Consider the following 19,879-nt stretch of genomic DNA (forward strand, 5'->3'; position numbering starts at 1 on the left):
CAAGGGAATATATAGTATTATGTTCACAGGGCCACAAGAATACTTTGTGAAAGTTATTAACAGATTATATATTGAGTACAAATTTAAAATAAATTAAAAAATACAAATTTATCGTAAATCAATTTCATAAAGCCTTAAACACAGCTACTTCCTGGTCAGCAAATTCTTAGGGACATGCTACACAAATAAAAAAACTAAGATCAAAAAGCAAGGAAGTTTAGAAATTAGTAAACTGTTCTAGATAAGCTATTTAGGAATTTACTTTATCTTCCTGATAAACTTAATCTCATCTGAAGTGCTCACTCCCCCTTCCCTCTCAATAGTCTTTCCCTTGTCATAACTTAAATTTCTTCCATAAAACTAATTTCCAATAATTCACAGTGATTTTTCTTCTTAAATACACTGTTTTTAAACACAGAGTAAGTGCCAAGCTGGAACATATTACCATAAGCTCTTTGCAGAAATAAGGTAAGTTTTCTACTTTAAATTACTGTAAAGAAAGAATTCATACAGAATAGAATAGGATTTGATTAAGAAAGCCTCCTAAGAAATCATAAAGCTGTATTATCAATATACCTCCAAAATGAGAATAAGATCAAATTAGGTCAAACAACATATTATAGGTAAAACACTATTAGTTTTTCTAAAATATCTTTTCTGCATCAATAAAAATTAGAAGGAATCAAGCATATCAGTCTCTTCACAATTTTAATTAGAAAGTACTACTTGAAGTAAGAATACTTTTATTTTTTTTCACAGCTATATTCAGAGTTGGAAAAAATAGAGTCAGCTATTTGGTTAAAAGTAATGTTTTCTCCTTTCTTTTTGCTTAACAGCAGGCTCTTTCAAGCTGCCATAGTCAGTGCTAAAGTGCTAACTATGTCACCATGCTGTGCATCACATTAAGTTCCCATTTCAGCTCATGAATTTCTGCCAGATTAGTCCAGTAACCAATAACAGAAAATGAGAAAATGGGAGTTATTTATTACCTCTTATCACCATCTCCCCAAACGTACAGAAAATCAACACAATACTGAGATCAATACAATTCAGTACAATGAGATTGATAGATTACTACAGTTTCTAACCAATAGGCAGATCCAGGAAAACAAAGTGTGTCAGATGCATAATGTACCTATAAAAGGATACAGGATCAAAACCAGCTAGGTTCAAATACAACAGTAAGAATATAAAATTGTCTAAAAAAACCCCCCCAGCTACAAACTGACAACTGCTAAAAAAGATGTTTCAACAATACGAAAATAATCTTTTAGGTATGGGCAACCACGAAGCCACAGGGTCAAAAGGGTGTACTACAAACCCACCTGGACAATAAACATGTAGGCATATACAGATTATATATGAACGCTGTGTGAGACATATGACATTATAGAAGACTAACAGATATTCTGGGCTGGCAAGATGTGCCTCAGTTATCTTCACTACACTCTGAAAGAGGAGGGGAAGTTCATTTAGACCAGTAATGAGAATGAGATAAGCCCAGAGTCAAGGGTTTATATTTGCTCATTCCTGTCACTGGGAAGCTCTAAAGATCTTCTGACTGACCACATAGAGAGGTATACTGTAATTCTAAATAGTTCTCATGAAAAAAAACAAAATTAAAAAAATAAGCTTTTAAGACATTTTTACATATAGTTCATTTTTTTTGGTAAAAATAAACGTTTCCCCCTGCATGAAAGTATAGAAGGATCACTCCAGAGATGACACCTCCTGTGGTCAGAATGGATTAAGCTGTGCAATTTAATGTACCTTCCTCTGAAGCAAGAGAACAGTGAAATGCAGTCATTTTCAGGTTAAATCAATAGGACAGAAGCAGTGGCTGATGACATCCTCTCTTGTAATTTTAGAACTCAAGAAGTGATAAAAATAGGGAAATATATGAGAATATATTTGCTTATATTCCAAAAATAAAATTCAAGAAAATCTACATACACAATGAACTGCAAGAGAAACATAACTTTTACAATCATCTCCCTTCTGAATATTCACTACTTAATGATTCCACCTTTCAACAATGTATAAAATAATTATTCAAACATTTCAATGTTTTTGTACACAACTGTTCAAGTCTCCCAAATCTTAGTACCATCTACTGGAGGTATAAAGCAAAGGCACTCTCCAAAATCAGATACGCTTCAACTTTGTCTTGAATAATTTTGCAATATTATCTATGAGATAGAAAGGATTTTTTTTAAAACATTCAACCAGACAACATGAAATCTCACTGCAGTATAAACTTTGGTCATGAAGGTGTAAATGCTAAGTGTAAACGGTAATTTGAGAACAGGTTAGAAACATATTCTTCCAAAGTCACCATCCCCACTGGGGTAGCTAATGTCTGCTATGAACTTCTCAATTATTTCAGATAAATTTTAGCAGTAACACTATCCATTTATCCAAAAATAGAACAAGCACAACATTTGTGGAATTTCAGAGTAATAGGAAAGCAAAGGAAGGTGGTTTAAAAGAATCAGCAGGAACTTTCATTTTTCCAGCATTTTGCTTATTTTTAAAAAATTAAAAATTAATCTACTTACTGACATATAACATGTTGTACTGACAGTACAAGAATATGCTCTGTATTTCTTGCCTACTGTAAAATAAAAATGGCTCCACTTGTCTTTGTTCTTCTTCATAATAAGGCCTCTTAGGGAACAGTGGAGAACAGCATACATTTCAAACCAGACCTTTTTCTGTAGAAATTCACCCACCTGCTCACTTTTTAAATGAAGAGTATTCTATTAGTCTTAAATAATAGCGTTAAAACAGATGCAAAATGTTCCTATGAGCAGGCCCTGTAACAGCAAGGAAAGCTGGAACACAATACAGCTGATCTAGCAAAAATGAGTAATTCTTATTCTGTCAAGAGTTGTCAAATGTGGAATGAAAAACTTATTTTTAAACATTAATACAATCTGAGCTTGTAGAAGCAATTAAGAGTGCTTTCCATTTGAAAAAAAAACTGTTGACAGTATTCACAGTATTGAATCACAGAACTATAGAATCATAGAATCAAATTCCTCTTTATCAAATTGCTACATCAAGGGAACCTAACATAATGCAGTAACAGAGTTAGAACCATAATCAGGATGTGGATATTTAGTGTCCAGAAAGGCTGTGACATATATAGGCCATAATACAAATCAAGTAAGTAGATAACAAAATCAGGCATCTTTCCAATCTTGCAATTGAAATTTTACCATAACTGTCAATTTACAAATAAAGGGCAGTTTAAACATTAAATTATCATCTGAAAATGAAAGTCATAAAGCATGCTTCCAACACAACAGGAACAAAGAAATTTTGCAGGTAAATTGCCTCATACTCTTCCAGTTCACATAAAGAATATTCAATATTCACTATTCTATTCATGTAAGGCAGACAAGGAAGCATGAAAAAAGAAAATAAACCTCTCCAGATTCTTACATTCCAAGAAAGGGCACTTTTTTCCTCTCTTAATTACAGAAAACTACATTCCTCTGGCTCCTTCCAGCTGGAATTATGTTATATACATCAGTGGTTTGTGTGTTTCTCATAGACCCATATCATATCATATTGCCACTTAACACACCACACAATTTATTGAGTATGCACACTACTGCATTGATTTTAACTTCAGATGAAAAGTTCTTACTCTTTGGACAACAATTTGTAATGCTATTAATGTCTACAACAGATGGAAAAATTTTAGGTTTGTTAACCTTCATTCCAAAGTCTTACACATTTATAACTAAATTAGTTCTATGAATTTGTGATACTCTTAAGAAAATTCAAATGGTTTTCTTAGATCCAGCATCAAAGAGACAAGAAATGTCTAATAAATGAAATACAGACTATGTGTAAGATACCTGATGTGTCTCCATATACTCCTAAACACCCTTCCTAGAAATCTGATTACAAATGCACTATAGCCAGAACTAAATCCTAACTATCCAACTATCTGAAAACATTTCCCAAATATAAAGAGTAACATTAAAACCAAACCTGGGATGACCTAATTTTAGTGCATTAGAGTGAAAATGTAAACAAAACTGAATTTACTGATTAGTTACCTGTTTGGTAATTCTCAGCTATTATATACTGTGAGAAGTTATCCTAGATATTTTTCCAAATATTCAGGGATGTACTCCCAGAAATAAAATATGCGAAAGTATGCAAGATAAAGGGCTTTGTTTCATTTTCTCAGATAACATCACAGCTCAAAACTACAAGTAGATGTAATCAATCCTCTTTATGAAAAGCTATTTCACAAGAAAGCAAAAGCAAGATAAAATGTCTAGAAAATGAAAAATGGCAAGGAGAACTGAATTGACTTGAAGAAGTAATTACTAAATGATTTTGGTAGAGGAAAAAGCATTGGTTAATTTTGGCATGTAAACCATAACAACAGTATCTGCTTCCTCATTGATTGTGATATGAACAGCCCTTATTCTCTTCAATGTAAAATGACCTCATTTAAATTAAACTGGTGCTGATAATTCTTGCCCAATGCTTTGTGCTTAAATTCATTTGTGTCCTCTACTAAGGCACATTTTAATGAAGAGCATTATGTTGTATTTCTGTCTATTTTCTGTGGGAAGCCTATGAAATGAAATACTACTCTTATACAAACCAGGACTGAAAAGGCCCTCAGAACCTTTGCAGAATGCACTTTCAGGAAGCTTTACAAAGTTTCTTTGTATCCCTCCATTCTGCTGTAATTGCCCTTGGACACAATGAATATTTCCTACTCTGCACAGTGGATCCATATGGAGACACAAATAATACTGGTTGTTCCTGCTGTAGCAAGTAAGGAAACTCTAAGACTTCTCTGTTGTAGGATGCAGACTGCACAACCCAGAGTCACACGGTTTTCAGCACTGTGTGAAAGTGCACTTTCATCTTTTCACCATTTTCTCCCTATTTTACCTTTTAAAACACTTCAGCAACATACTCAGCCATAGACCATCAACTGTGCAAGTTCTGTCCCAGCACAGAATGTAATGCCCACTGGTGACTGCAATATCATCATCAATCCGTTAAATTATTACACAAAATTGTATCTGAAGAAAAACATTTTAAGAACCTGTCGTCCCAAATGCCTCCAGAAATCAACAGTTCTCTAACCTCCATCTTCTTGGTTTAAAAAATGAGGAAATAAACAAATTCAGTAACCTGTTATACGAATACACAATGTGCTAAAAAAAAACAGTATTGTGATAAATTATTAAGAAAAACAGTGAATTTTCTGGAGAAAGATGAACACTGGGAACATCTCAAACGAACACAAACAATTCGTGTACATACTGATATGTAGACGCCATTAATTAAACCTCCAAACCTTCCATTAACTTTGTCTCAAAACATCCTCACTGGATGTGAGAAAAGTCTGATTAAAAAGAGCACAAACCCAAGAGAAATTTCAACTTTTAAGGGAGCAACTAAAAAACTGTCATTTGCAGAAGTGGAAATTTGCTTCACCCACCCCCCTCTGCTATTCTCTTGTACTAGTTAGTGAGGAAGACCAAAAATGAATGGCACAATTCTATCTCCTAATTACAGCAGAAGTTGTTTAGTTTGGTATTGGTTGCAAAGATCACACTTGTAAAACAAACGTGCTAATTTTAGGTTTGAAAAAAGGTATGAGACCATTTTAGAGTATGATATTTAAAGGCAAAAGATTACGACTCAAATCTTCAGTTGAAAATCTATTTAGAAAAACTAAACATTTTCCATAAAACCTAGCGTTAAGAAGAAAAATGAAATTTTGCTGCTTATTAGCATAGAAGTTTTTGAAAAGCTAATAACCAAAATTTTCATGTGAATAGAAACTATACAGAAAAACAAGAAGTACTAAGAAATACCACGAAATCAGCAAGTGGCAGATCTTAAAGCAGCTGCTAGTCCTTCTTGAATCTTGACTGTGATTGTTGACCAACTTTAAAGCTAAGGCATGCTATTTTCTGATAGTACATGGGGAGAATTAATATGCATTTGGTTCATGTACAGTCTTTGAGTTTACAAATTAAAGAGCACATAAAATTAATCATGAGTCAGTTAAGAAGCCAAATATTTGACAAACATTTTAAACTTCTGTATAATTTTAGTATTATTTCCATGCTGATCACACAAACAAAAATTTTAATATTGCATTATTTAACATTAAAATGTATCAATACTGATAAGGATAAGCCAGGTCCTAAATATTTACTTTGAAAAATATATTTACAGAATAACCAATGACAAAAATCACTGAAATGCAGATTGTTCTAAGCTATTCAAGAAGGAAGAGCAATTAAATATTATGCCTAGTTTAAATTACTTTCCAAACCTATTTTAAATTCTGTTGCATTTTTTATTACGTTGTAGTGGACACTTCAATATTTTAAATTAAAATTTAATGTAAAAATTGCTTTATAACTAAAAATACTCTTAAATAATTTATAAAATTGCTTTTTTGTATAAACACATTTAATTTCAAGTTCTTGGTCCTAACCCAGTTAAGATTATATACAATTTTTTAATATCTGTATAGCTTAACTCCAGATATTCAGAAAATAAAGAATGAGAACTATTCTTTGATAACACTGCCATCTAGTGCAAACTCTAAATCAGAACAAAGCATCTCATGGAACTTGGTAATTCTGTAATTTAGCCTAAGGTGGAACTATAATATGTACAAATTGTGGCTTCAGTACTACTTAACTGTACATTGGAATAATGACATTTGTTTTCTTACCTGGAATGCCTGTTAAATGTGCAGCTACACTATTTTTGAAAATATACTATAAAATACTGTTATGTAATACATTCAGATCTAGTGTGTACCAAAATGCTTTTGATAGCAAAAAAAAGAGAATACAAAGCTAACATCCTAAAAAACAAACACTATGTTCCTAGAACTTCACATGAATGCAGACAATAAATAGAAATATTATTTGGTTAAATGTGATAGTTAACGAGGAAAGGTGGAAAATATTTCAGTAAGTAAATTACAACTGGAAAGAAGGAAAAAAAAGAGAATTTCTAAGGTGGAAATGATATCCAAGAATCAAACTGATAGTAGAAAATCATCTTTACTTATACAGAATTGGTCAACACACACTTGACAAACCCAGAGGTTTGAGAAAACACTGGATTTACTTAATTCCACTCACTTCTATAGCTATGCTGCCATCTAGTGAAACGGGATACTCACTCTTCTCTGCAAGCCTTAACGTTTTGTCCAACTGGAGAACAGTAGGTATACGTACCACAGCAAACACTGCTCACCCGTAAGTACCTTATTCCCTCTGCTTTTCTACACCTCTACATTTTTGTAGCAATGTGTGTTACAATGTGACTACTTCTGGCCATGGGACACTGAACATTTATACACCTAACCTGAAATGCAAACAGGCTTAGAGACTTCAGTGAGAAACCAAGGAACTGATCAGTACAGATCACAGCCCAGGATCAGGAAAAAGTTATCTATTACCAGATTTCAGACCACTAGACAAATAAAGTATTGGATTCACAACTAGTAATACAGATAAATATTACTCTGAACCTTTGATTTAAATCACCTGTTGTGGTTGTTTTCTCATTTAAATTATTCATTATTTATTTAAGTATTTAACTAGAATTCTGACTTACAAAAAACATTTAAAACTTGGTGAATTCCAGACACTAAAAAGCAACTAAAAAAGTAATTACACACTCACCTGGGAAAATATATTTGCAGTTGGAGCAACTCTGTTGTCCACAATACTATATAATATTGCTAACAATCTGTCCAGGGGAAATGGCTTTGGCCCAAGTAGGTGATTGCTGGTCTGCAACAGAAACAACACTTTTTAATCCACTTCTTAATTCCCTGGAGTACTACATGATGTTATTCTTTTGGCCTCTAGGGAGGCACCATGATTCATACAGCCTACTTACATGATATGGAAAACACTGAATACACGTTTGTTGATCAAGATATAGAAAGATCTATTGAACATGGCATGTGTTCAAACTGCACAATAAACAGGAAAATTTTTGAGCTGTAACAGAGGATCTTATGCCAAATTTCCTGTCAGTAGATTTATAAATTTACTTGTGTTGTCTAATGACCTTGCTCAATTTAAGGAATAAAGAGGAAAGGCTATGTTTTATGGCATTCAAAGAATCACAGAATGGCTTGTGTTGGTAGGGAGCTTAAAGATTTCTTCCAAAGAAGGAGGACAAAACAGGACATAGTATTCCAGAGGCAAGGCAAACAGTGCTGAGCAACACTCACAGTGCACATATCTCCCACAGGTTCAGCTGGTTAAAGCAAAGAGTTCAGATGGCTGAGCCCAAGGTGAGCTTCTTGACTGTAAGGCCTGCTGTATAATGAGCTACCAGCCCAGCCACAGCAACTGTGTTATCAGAACACAGCAGATTTGCTCAGCCTCTCATCTACAGAGCTCTTCTGCATCATGCACACCTCACACCTCAGCTGACACTGATGGCCATTTTAGGCATTATGGATTATTGTATGCAGTAACATCGCATTCACTCGAATTCAAAGTAATACAAAGTCCTGATTGTTCAATGCTAAGCATTTTCAAAATAACCAACTCTGCAAAAAGGAGATGTACAGTTTATAAGGCAGAGCTGGGCAGTATTCCAACTCAGGCAGTATAGTTAAGACTACAGAGATTTATGACTCACACTTCCAAAAGTTCTTACAAGGGAAATACTTCTTTTAAGTTTGCACTTAATTCTCTCTATTTTGACATCCAGCTTCCTTTTTTGTAGAGTACAATAATTTATTCTTACTAGCAGAGCAGCCAAGATTAAATAGGATTTTCAAGGGAAAGTTTGTTTCAAAATGCTTCTGGAAAAGAACATCTCAAACATAACACCAGCACCTCTGTGGCATTAGCCATCAGTAAAACACAACCACTCATTTCTTCAGCAAAATCAAATGTTATTTCCAATACATGTTTTAACTTTTCAAATCCGGGAGGTGTCCCCAAAGCTACCTCTTGGCTAACAAAGCAAGCAGTGTCAAAAATCATGAAAACACATAGCCAAAAATAGATTCACCAGGAAGATCTCTCACTTGTCACTGGAAAAGCATCGTTCCAGGCCAACCATGCAAAAAAAAAACAAACAAATTCTGCTTTTATCAGCAACAGGGCAATTAATAGAATGGTAAGTCAGTTTCTTCCCCTCACTCATAGGATTCATTTTTTCTGGTAAAAAAAAAAACCAAAAAACCACAGCCTCTGGACCCACACAATTCTGAATCACAAAATAGACTTTTAGTCTTGCTATAACTAAACTTTTAAGGTTGGATTTATTTCATCTAATGTCAGCTTCCTGCCAAGCAGGTACGGAAAGCCAAATCAGTTTCCTCAGTTCCAAATATAGCCAGTAGAAATCTAATCAATACAATTTGTGGTGCAATTCATCTGCCTGAACATAGAACCTACTTTAGTAAGAGCCAAATCACACCCTTCACTCCAATGGCTGCATCAACTGACTCTGCATGGGCTATAAACTGTTTTAGATGCAGGCACCCACTGGAGTTAAGTGAATCTGATCAGTAAATCAGTCTTCAGACAAGCTTCTCTGGGCAAAAGTATATTGACATAAACTGTCACACCAACTGAAGCAAATTAGCCAATTTATAACACTACATCTGTAATTGTTTATATTTCAATTTCCCTCATTATAGAAATCTTTGCATAAAAATTCTTTAAAGATAATAAAATTTTTTGAGAGAGATGCTGATACTTGGCAACTCCACTTATGATGTCATTTAATTAGCTTTATTAAACACACTTTGCTGTACACAAAAATATTGCTATAGGAGAAAATTTTGTGTTACTGTTTTAACAAAATGTATCTCACAGAAATTGTAGCACAAAACAAGCGCAGAAAAACTATTATTTCTGCAGTTCTGATGTTTCTACAGTAATCAATAACACAAAATGTAACACAAACCCACAAGTACAGTGGAAAGAAAATATTTGCTGCCAAGCTCAGCTTAGAAGGATAAAATACATACCTTCTCATGCTTCTTCATGAAGTTGGTCTTTCTAATTTTCCCATGATGCTGCAAACAAGAGACAAGAGCAAAGGTAATTAAAACAGTCAATAAAAAATGTATACACTACAAATGGTAGGATGTTACTCTACGTCTTCTTCTTTACTACGCTTCCAGTATTTGCCTTGGATGTCACTAGGAATCAATCATTCTTACTATAAGCCCTAAAATTACACTTGCCTAGCTTCTTGCTTCATCTTGTCCCAAGTGGTGCAAAGCCAAAACACAACATGCTAACATTTTCTGTTGAAATGCAAAAGTTTGGTTTTTCTTAAATTTACTCAGGAACTGATGAGGTAGTAAAAATTGGTTTGTAATATGACTTCATGCTACCATCCTCCTCATATCCTCAATCATCTAATAAAAAAGACAGATGATGACTATCATAATTTTTAAAATGTAACCATGTATAAAATCCATCAGAATTTTCACCTTTTATTGACCCTATTTCAGAATTTGGATGGTACAAAAGTTGGCAGAATGACAACCAGGAATTTAATCAATATAATACAAAGGTAGTTCAAGTTTCTTGAGCTGAATGACAATAGGAAGGAATAGGGGAGGGTGAAGGGGTAGGGGTGGGTGTTGAAGAAATGCAATGTAATTTAAAGCTGCACGTTTTTAAAATTTTCTTAAAAAAGACAACTGAAAGAAAACAGCCAAGTGATCTTGGATCTCAACTAAAAGTGTGAGGGCAAGACAAGGGCAGAAGTACAGTAAACAGTGTAACAAATGAATGGGTTAAAAAAAAGAAACAAAAAACCCAAGAGAGACATGAAGGATGAAGTGAAGTGTAATAGTTTTTAAACATTGTTAAGTGGTATTTCTCAAAATACCACCTGATGAGTTTTTCTTTCACAGCCCTGAGAAGTATACCTTATTAATATACCTTATAAGCATGCTCAATGAATCAGGGAAAAGAAAACCTCATATAAAGGAATTATTTTTTCTTTTAAATATTTAAAATCTTGTATTTAGTATTTGTGGCCCTCAATATTCAGCCATGTCAAAATTATCTTAGTGACAGTGGCGCCCTGGAAAATACTAAGATAAACTCTGAAATGTTAAGCCTTGTGTTTTACCTGCGTAAGTAGTAGTAATTAAAATAATTATTGTATAATCATAAGAAGAACAATGAGAAACTGTATGTTCCTAGTCTAAGGTGGCTATGCTTGGCTGAAATCTATGTATACTATAGAACAATGTAAGTTTAATAATTAACAGGAAAGTTATATAATGATAGAATATAAAAGCCTATCCATCCCGAACCTATGTCGGAGTCAGATTTGGGTTTGTACCCCTGAAACCCAGAGCTCTTCATTAAATGCACCTGCATATAATAATTTCTCGTGATTATGTGTTCCTGAACGCTAACATTAGTAAATCTGGCTTTTCTGGACTGACTTCTGCAGAGCTAAATAGTAGAAAGGGCTTAGGTTCAATTCACATGATTTGTCCGATTTAAAAAAATAGCTAATTCAGCTAATACATATCAAACACAATTAGAGACAGCAAAGCAATCATTTCAACATGCCTTTGAATAAAACTACTGCAGTGCTAACCATGACCTTTCACAGGGGAAAGTGATCAAGCCTGAGGTTACACAGAATGCTTTGGATGGATCACAACAAACTGCATTCATGCACTTTACAGGTTATGCTGGGATCTCCATATGGTATATATGGTATACTATTTCTGTTCAAGCACAAACCACATGAAATTCAGAGCTAATTTTCAATTAGCTTTTAACACTGTTTTCTATTAGGACTTCCCATATACATACTCCTATTCTTTCTTGTTTTAAAAACTTCCAAACCAGCTTCATATTGTTCTCTCCCTCTACTGCAAAGCTCTTGAATTTTCACATAACCAAAGCAGTGGTGCCTGCTATCACTTCCCCACTCTGTTGGGCAACATGTTAGCACTCCAGGCTGCCCCACACTGTGACTTCACTTTTAGCTGTAGTAGAGCATAGCATCTATAGAAAAGTGCAGATGAGCAGCTCAGTGACCATCCTTTTGTTTGCATTTCTTTTGCTTCTTTTAGTCCTTAGTTAAATCACTCCAGAAGATACTTTTCTGTCACCTATTCTGAATCTCATTACAAACCTGATAAAAATTATATTCTATTTCCACTATTCACATGACTCACAAAACCACTCAGCTTGAAACCCTCTCAAAAGTGTTGGTTTTATTGGGCTTTGAGATGCAGCTATTTCTGATTTTTAGACCTGATGAAGGGCTAACTGATACCATATGACATGCAGGAAAAATGATGACTTCTGCTTCAGTTGTTGGAAAAAAATACCTGAGAGCACTGATAGAAATACCTTCCTGACCCCTGCTTCAAAAACCTTAGAAATTCATGTTTATTGTACAAAACTTTAATATGGTTCATGTGCAAGAGTGGAAACTCATAGAGAGATACTACAAGGAGAAAGGAAGAAACCTAAGCTGAAAAGGCTGTTCAGAGAACACAAGGATGATGTGGCATTTTTTGTACATACAGACTTGACTCTTGCATGCTCTCCCATTTCTGTGTAGAAACATTTCTTCAGAAAAAAAAACTCTAAAAAAGAAAATGCTCCAGCCAAGTGCAAAGAACAAGGCTTGCCCATAAAGAAAATTTGTCTATCTACACTTACTACAAGTAACTGTTCACTAAGGAAGGGACTAAATACAAGGATGAAACATCTATAGCTTTCAGTAAGATCATACCACAGTTCAAACTGAAAGCGTACTAACATTTAATCACTAGAAACTGCAGTAACTTCTCAAAATGTGTGTGTATCTCTGTTTTGGTTTTTTTTTTTTTTGAAGAGGGAGTAATATGTTTACAAATTTGTCTTGCACTCCTTTAATTGCTTACACCCATCCATCATGAATACCATGTATTTATACACACATGCACATATCAATACATACTGCAATAGTTGGTAAAATGCATAGAAAGCCCAACTGCCTCATCACTTTTCTGATACCTGCCTTCCCACCTACATTTTGTCAAATAACTCAAAATGAGACAATGAGGCAGGCTTAAAGAGCTTGAAGATCCTGGGTCAGGAAGAGACATACAACAACAACCAATGGAACCACAGCACTTGTCTGCAGTATGACCACAACTTAGCTCACAGGAAAAAAAGAAGAAAAAAAAGAAGGAAAAAACCCATCAACATGTACATGGCAAGAACTAACAGAAATTGATGTTTAGCCCAGGAGCTGGTAGTAACCGTTAATACATTCATCCTAAAACATGTATTCCCACCATTTCTACACAACACATACCACCTAATGTAACCATACCTCCTGCAAAGCAACTGCTTGTATGTTTTTATTTGAAAAACTTAGAACTCTATAAAAAAAACTAACAGTGCTCTAAGCCATTTTACCTCATTAAAGACCAAGGCAGTTTTGGCTTGTACCTTACTCTGGAAATTTATGTGTGGCTTATAACTAAGGACGCTGTGGTCACTCAACTAAAATATTTTCAGAACAAAACTGTAATAATTTAGAAAAGCAAAGCACAGTGCTCATGCTATAACAACTTTATGCATAATTTGACATGAAGAAGAATTTGGGTTTATTAGACATTTAAGTCACTCAGTGATCATTACCAATCACAGTATGTGATCTACAGAAAAGCTGCTCATCAAACGAAGCGCACACAGAAACAGAGCTCAATACAAATAGTTGAAGAGTTTTAAACCGTGAAATTCAGTATGCAGGAAGCCAGTTAACAGCAGTAAGAAATTAATTTTGTTACCTTAAGAAAGAATCTCTTATCTGTCCTAACAGGATTGTAGGAGGCAAGGTAAGCAGCTATTAGAAGAAATTTGGAGTAATAAGGAAGTTCCACATGGGTATGTGCAGAAAGTCCTAAAAATAAACAAACAGTTCATGAGTTAATGAAAACTGAACATCCACAAACTTTAAATTAAACTTCCCTGCATTAATTTTCTTTTCCTTCTCTCCTGCTCTAGTGCCATAACTAAATAAGTATGACTTTCTCAGCCCCATTATAACAGATGCGGACTCAGGGAAGGGCCAAGGAGCATGGCACAAAGCTAAACAAAGCTAACATTCTGAAACCTTTTCAGACTCTCAGCAACTGTACTTGAAGCATCAGGGATTCATAAATCTTCCTGAAAAAAGATATAAATAATTCCAGGCTACTTTAATTTAAGGGAATTTTCCTGAGAAACAAGGTAGATTAAGGGATACATTTAAATACAACAGCAATTTTTTTCAAGATTCAACCTTTAGATTCCTCTAGACCACCATACAACTTTTCCAGGAACAAGGCTGGCATGGTGAAGAAAGCAGCAGTGCTGCACTTCCAATAAACAGTTCATCTGTGATCAATGATTTTTAGCCACTGTTCTATTTCCTACAGAAAATGTTTTAAAAATTTTAAAATTCAACCAGTTGACTCTGCCTCATTATATACATGTATACTTAATTAAGATTAAACACAGATATTAAAATCCACAAGAACTACAGTCTAGTGAATATCTGCTTCCCCTCTTTTTGAGGAGAACTCAAAGTACTTTTAGCCGGTAATTTTTACCCTTGCAGTCCCCTGCTCTTGTTTTACATGCTTATGCATAAGAATAGGCTCATCAAACCACCCTTCATCAGCTGGCTAACATCAGAAATCATTAAAGGGTCTCTCTTGTTCCCTCTGCTTACAGTTTTTACTTCAGTTTCTTCTTCTGTGAAGCACCTGTACCCTTATGCTTTAATCCACAAATACCAGCAAATAAAGATTAAAGAATTAAACATGTTTAAAAGTTATGATTCAGGGCCCACAGTATAGGGAAAAGCATCCCAAATGTCTGCTAGTAATGATTTCCTCTCACATAAGCATAAAAGAATAGCAGTTTTAGTTTCACTTATAATTAAGAGATTCTCTTGTACTGCATGCTATTTATAACATGCAACACCAAATAAACTCTTGAAGACAGACAATTTAGTTTAACACAAAAACATCTGGTTTTTCTCCATTCTTCTGGTCAGCCAATATTGCAGCACACACTGAACTATTTGATGATTTACACCTTTATTAGAGTTAAAATTTTATTTATTAGAACAAGTTCTTAAGCATATTGCTATCAAACGCTGTTTTAACAACACGAAATTTTTGCCTACTACATACACTTATGAAAATGCATTTCAACCCCTTTATGGGGTTGTCAGGTGCAAAATATTTCATGATCATCTAAGAGAGAGTTTAATAAGGACACTTCGAATCAAACTCCCTTGGTCAAAAACGTTGAAAATTCACCCATCATAAACGAAACACAGGTAACAGCCTGATGATTGCCCTTATCTCAAGGAATTGTCATGACAAATAATATAAAAAATGTTCCCTAAATACAAACTGGTCAAAAGACCATGACCAACTGACATCACCAGGAAAATATTTCAGTATTCTTTCCTAAACTATAAATGAAGGCTGACAAATATATTAAGATTCAACTTTCCAGCCTGTCTGCAGTATAAAACCAACAAAGCTCTACTTGTCCAAAGAAAGAACATAGAGAAAGAACACTTGCACTTCTGACACTTCCCTTTGCAAGAAATCTGGACCAGGACAGGTGTTTTGTTTAGGAATGTGCTAACTTAGTGCAATACACCAGGTATAACATTCTCTTCTCCCCACTTGAGACAATTCTGCCAGTTGGCACACAGAGGTTTGACCATCAGGGTTCAGGCCATTCCTCACCCATTCTGACATAAGAAATACTGTTGTAAAGAAGACTGCCTTTATCTGCAAAAGATATTAGGAAAGGTTACTCCCAATATATATGATAGGGGGAAAATATTCCTTTGTAGAACACCTTCTCAAAAAAACAATGATTAGCCTGAATTGTAAGTGAATACTAACAGGTAGCTTTGTCTGTGTGGTTTTATTCACATGTTCTCAGATGACAAAGACCAAGTGGAACCAAAAAGCACATTTCACATTACATAGTTACTGTTTTTAATACCTTTCAATTGCCCAGGCTCTCCACCATCTTGCTGCAAACGCTCCCACTGTGAGCTGAAAGACAGATAATGCAAATACATAAAGATGTAGTATTTGATAGTCTTTTAGAGAAAGCTACCTGCTTGGTATATTCTAATTTTGTGACACTGGCTAGGATATAGTTTATGAGAGACTAATTAAAAATACGTGGTCTTACTGTCTCGCACATAAATTTTAATAATCTGCAGACTATGTATTTGATAAAAAAGCAAAAAATAATGTTAGATTAAGGCATAAAAGATCTACTTGTAAAATACCTATTTCCTCCCATCCAACTACCATAGTAAGCAAACATCCACAGTGTTCCAAGTTTCAAAAATAATGCAGAATTGCATAAAAAGTAAAAACACTGATAGTTTTGATTATTTTTAATCTGCCTACTAACTGTTTATGTTTGTGAGAAGAATACTATTAATTACTTCATAATGTAATTTTGAAGTCAATGGAAGTCATCAAGATGGATTATTCTGTCAGTGAAAAATGCCCCCAAGTAGTGTGGTGTTTTTCTAAACAATAGCAAAAAAAAAAAAAAATCACTTTAAAACTTCCCTTAAGAAATGACATTGCTAGCAATTTCATATTTTGGATCATTTTGTATGCCACAAGGGAATTACAAAAAGGTTTGCTGACGGAACTATTTTGGCTTGCTTTTTAAAGTTCCTCATGAACAGAGTTCATCAGCCATAAGCTATAAAATTTATAAAAACAGTGTAATGGGAGGTCAGGTTATACTTAAATTACAATGAATGACAAAACAACTCATCAGTGAGTTGAAGTTTTATCCAACGTCTATTTTACAGTCAGAAAAAAGGCTAATTTTCCTTTCAGTTTGGTAAAAGCTGATAGCAAAGTTCTATCACTATAAATTACATGGCCAAGAAAAAGCAGAGTAATCACAGTTCTGTGGCCAGAAAAACTGATATAGTGATTTTAATTCCTCAAGCATTTACTGGTACACAGAACTAAATCCTTGAACTGTTAGACAGAAAACTGGAATTTCTAATAAAAATCAAGTCAAGCTCAAATTTATAACCAAAGAAAACTGTAGAGGGAAATTACTTATTTGGAAACAATTCACAAGCTATTTTGTATCATAATCTTTTATTACAACCTAATTAGAGTAGGCAATTACACAATATAAAAAGTCAGGACGATCCCGAATAGACTGTGTAATGAAGATCAATATTGAATATAAATAAATATTTGAGCCAAACAGTAAAATGCTGCATGCTACAGTGAAGTCTAGCTTGGAAAAGCAAAATCAATTCTCTTTTTGAAGGAATGATCATAACTCTAGAATTTTAGCAAGGACTTCTACTACACACTCAGGTTGTGACCAGAACGTTCTATAGCCTCAATGGCATTGAAAGGAACAAAATCAGTATGTTTTCATCAAGATAAAAAAATGAAACAATACTGAACGATCTCTCTTCACATAGTGTAACATCAGAATCACTCATCTTAAAGGTGGAGAGAACATTAAACCTAAGCCAATTATTACCACTGTGAATGAACACCACTGTCCTTTTTCCTAGCAGTCTGGCAGCTTACAAAATTAACAAGGAATCTAAAACAATACCAAGAACAATAGCCATTAATAGGAAACCAGATTTTAATGCTGTCAAAAGTGGCAATTCCATATAAGAAAAAAATTGCCCTTGGAAAAGAAAATAAGGGATCAGAAACACAGTCAGCAAACAAACCTAGCTCTATCAAACAAAGCTAAGAAACACAGATACTCAAAATCTGTAATGTCTCAAGAATTTTGAGGCTTGCACATATCCTTGGTACAGTGAGCATCTCGTGAGCTAACACACACAGCAGTGTGTTTTAAACTGTGCCTGTATATTCTGGTGATGGATTCCCACGCTTGGTAGTTTCATACATTACAGAAAATGGATCCAGCATCACTGTAAAGGAGAACAAAACCTGCTGCCACTGCTTTACCTATTGAATCTATTACATGCTACAAATACCACTTTGTTTAAATCTCCTCCTGAGATATGCTATTTCTAACAGTGTATGGCAAGAAAGAAATGCACATTAAAGAAAAAAGATTACATCTAGCAAAAAAGAAACACTAGCCATGAAACACAGTGAGAGGAAGGTAGTTAAAAACAGCAACCCCAACAAAGCAAACAAGCCTGTGCCCTCCAAATTACCTGGATATTTCCCGGAGGTAAACAGTCTGCATTGCCTTCTTCAAATGAGGTTCAATATTTTTCCAGAGTTTGCGGGTGTCGCGTTCATTTGCTGCAGCAAGCCAGAATCAACTCTGTTAAACATTTAACTCATACAACACTAAAACTCATCCCTGACACCTGAACAGTCACAGGCATTACACAGTCTAACACCCTGACTCTGACATGCTGCTTTAGGATGATGCACCATCACCATCCATCCAGCAAGCACATGCTGCCACACAAGGCTGTTTCTCTGTGACTGTTCTGAGATAATCTGCATCAGGTTGACAAAACCTCTCCTCTTGGTTTCTTTCTTCTCTTAGCTTTGACAAAGAAATAACTTATCCCATTACTTTGTCAAAGTCCTGATGGTTGTGTGAGGAGAAAGACTAACAGGAAGCAGGAAAATTTTCAGGGTATTTCCATCTTTGTTTCCTAAAACACCATCACTAAATACCACGTTACTGCTTCTGCTGCAAGTGCTAATGACTGAATGCAATTGGAGTAAGCACTGCTGTTGTGACCTGAGATACCACTGTGCCACCACAGCACAAGGATCAGAGCAAAGTCTTCACCAAAACCCACTGAACAGGACCTGCTCTCTCATACACCTCTCAAATTAAAGACACAGCCTTACCTTCCCCTCTGACCACTGGTTCACAGTATTTAGCAAAATTGAGCGCTGCCTACAGAAAGCAAAAATGGAACACATTAAAGTACAATCTATCTGATCCAGCTACAGAGTATAACCAGCAGGGTAATTAATTCCTTTGCAAAGCCAACAAACCCTTTTAACTCAATAATTATGCCACTTGCTTACAAACATTATACTGTCACAAATGGCAACATTTCTGTACCATAAAATACAAACAGAAGTAATCACAGGTTACATGGCTTTGAGCTCAGCAAGATCTGTTTATCATACTCAGAGGCTGCATTTTTTTTAACTAACATAATAATTTATCATTATAAATGCAATAAAAATGTTTTAATGAACTTTTCTTAACTCTCTTCATTTTCAGATAAAACCTTCCATTCCAGGAGAAGTTCAGCACACTTAAACACAAGCAGAAATTATTTATTTGTTCAAAAATTATTTATTTAAAAGCATGCTAGCATATGCCATATTTCAATTACCTCCTTTTGCCTAAAGTAAGACTAAGATATTTGACAACACTATAATCTAGACTTTCTGCTAAAATGCTTAAATCAGTATCACACAGAATTTTGTAAAATACCAATCCTCAGATTTCATTCTCTTTTTGTCCTATTATACTTTCATAAATCTCTGTGCTAATATACAAAACTCAAAGTGTAACTTCCATATATAAATCTAGTAAAATTCCAGAATGTATTATTAATAATCACACATAACAGAATACGCATTCAGAGTCTGTACTAGACACTAAAGAGTTCAGAAGCCTGCATTCAGCTCTATGTGTCTGTCAATATGTTCTATGTAAGAGACTTGCCAACCACAAAGAATTTAGGGTCCAATCACATAAGTATTTTCGTAGTGTTGCACAAGGAAACAGTGCATCTAAACCCAATGAAATTCTCATAAGCAGACATGTACTCAAGTACATGTCTGCAAGAACTGTGACCC

The 19,879-nt window shown here is 34.6% G+C and overlaps 1 protein-coding gene across 6 annotated transcripts in view; it reads right to left on the reverse strand.

Annotated features, from left to right (window-relative positions):
* ORC5 (origin recognition complex subunit 5) overlaps positions 1–19,879 on the reverse strand; it is a 66,049-nt gene that overhangs the window by 32,285 nt on the left and 13,885 nt on the right. For all 6 annotated transcript variants that reach the window (XM_009086843.4, XM_050988010.1, XM_050988009.1 and 3 more), the window contains 6 exons: positions 18,911–18,959; positions 18,253–18,343; positions 16,053–16,105; positions 13,826–13,938; positions 10,025–10,072; positions 7,704–7,814 (listed from right to left, as the gene is read on the reverse strand). In XM_009086843.4, coding sequence (XP_009085091.2) covers positions 7,704–7,814; positions 10,025–10,072; positions 13,826–13,938; positions 16,053–16,105; positions 18,253–18,343; positions 18,911–18,959 — 465 coding nt within the window. The remainder of the gene's footprint in view (positions 1–7,703; positions 7,815–10,024; positions 10,073–13,825; positions 13,939–16,052; positions 16,106–18,252; positions 18,344–18,910; positions 18,960–19,879) is intronic.

The sequence above is a fragment of the Serinus canaria genome, chromosome 1A (assembly GCF_022539315.1).
Source record: "Serinus canaria isolate serCan28SL12 chromosome 1A, serCan2020, whole genome shotgun sequence".
Lineage (NCBI taxonomy): Eukaryota > Metazoa > Chordata > Aves > Passeriformes > Fringillidae > Serinus > Serinus canaria.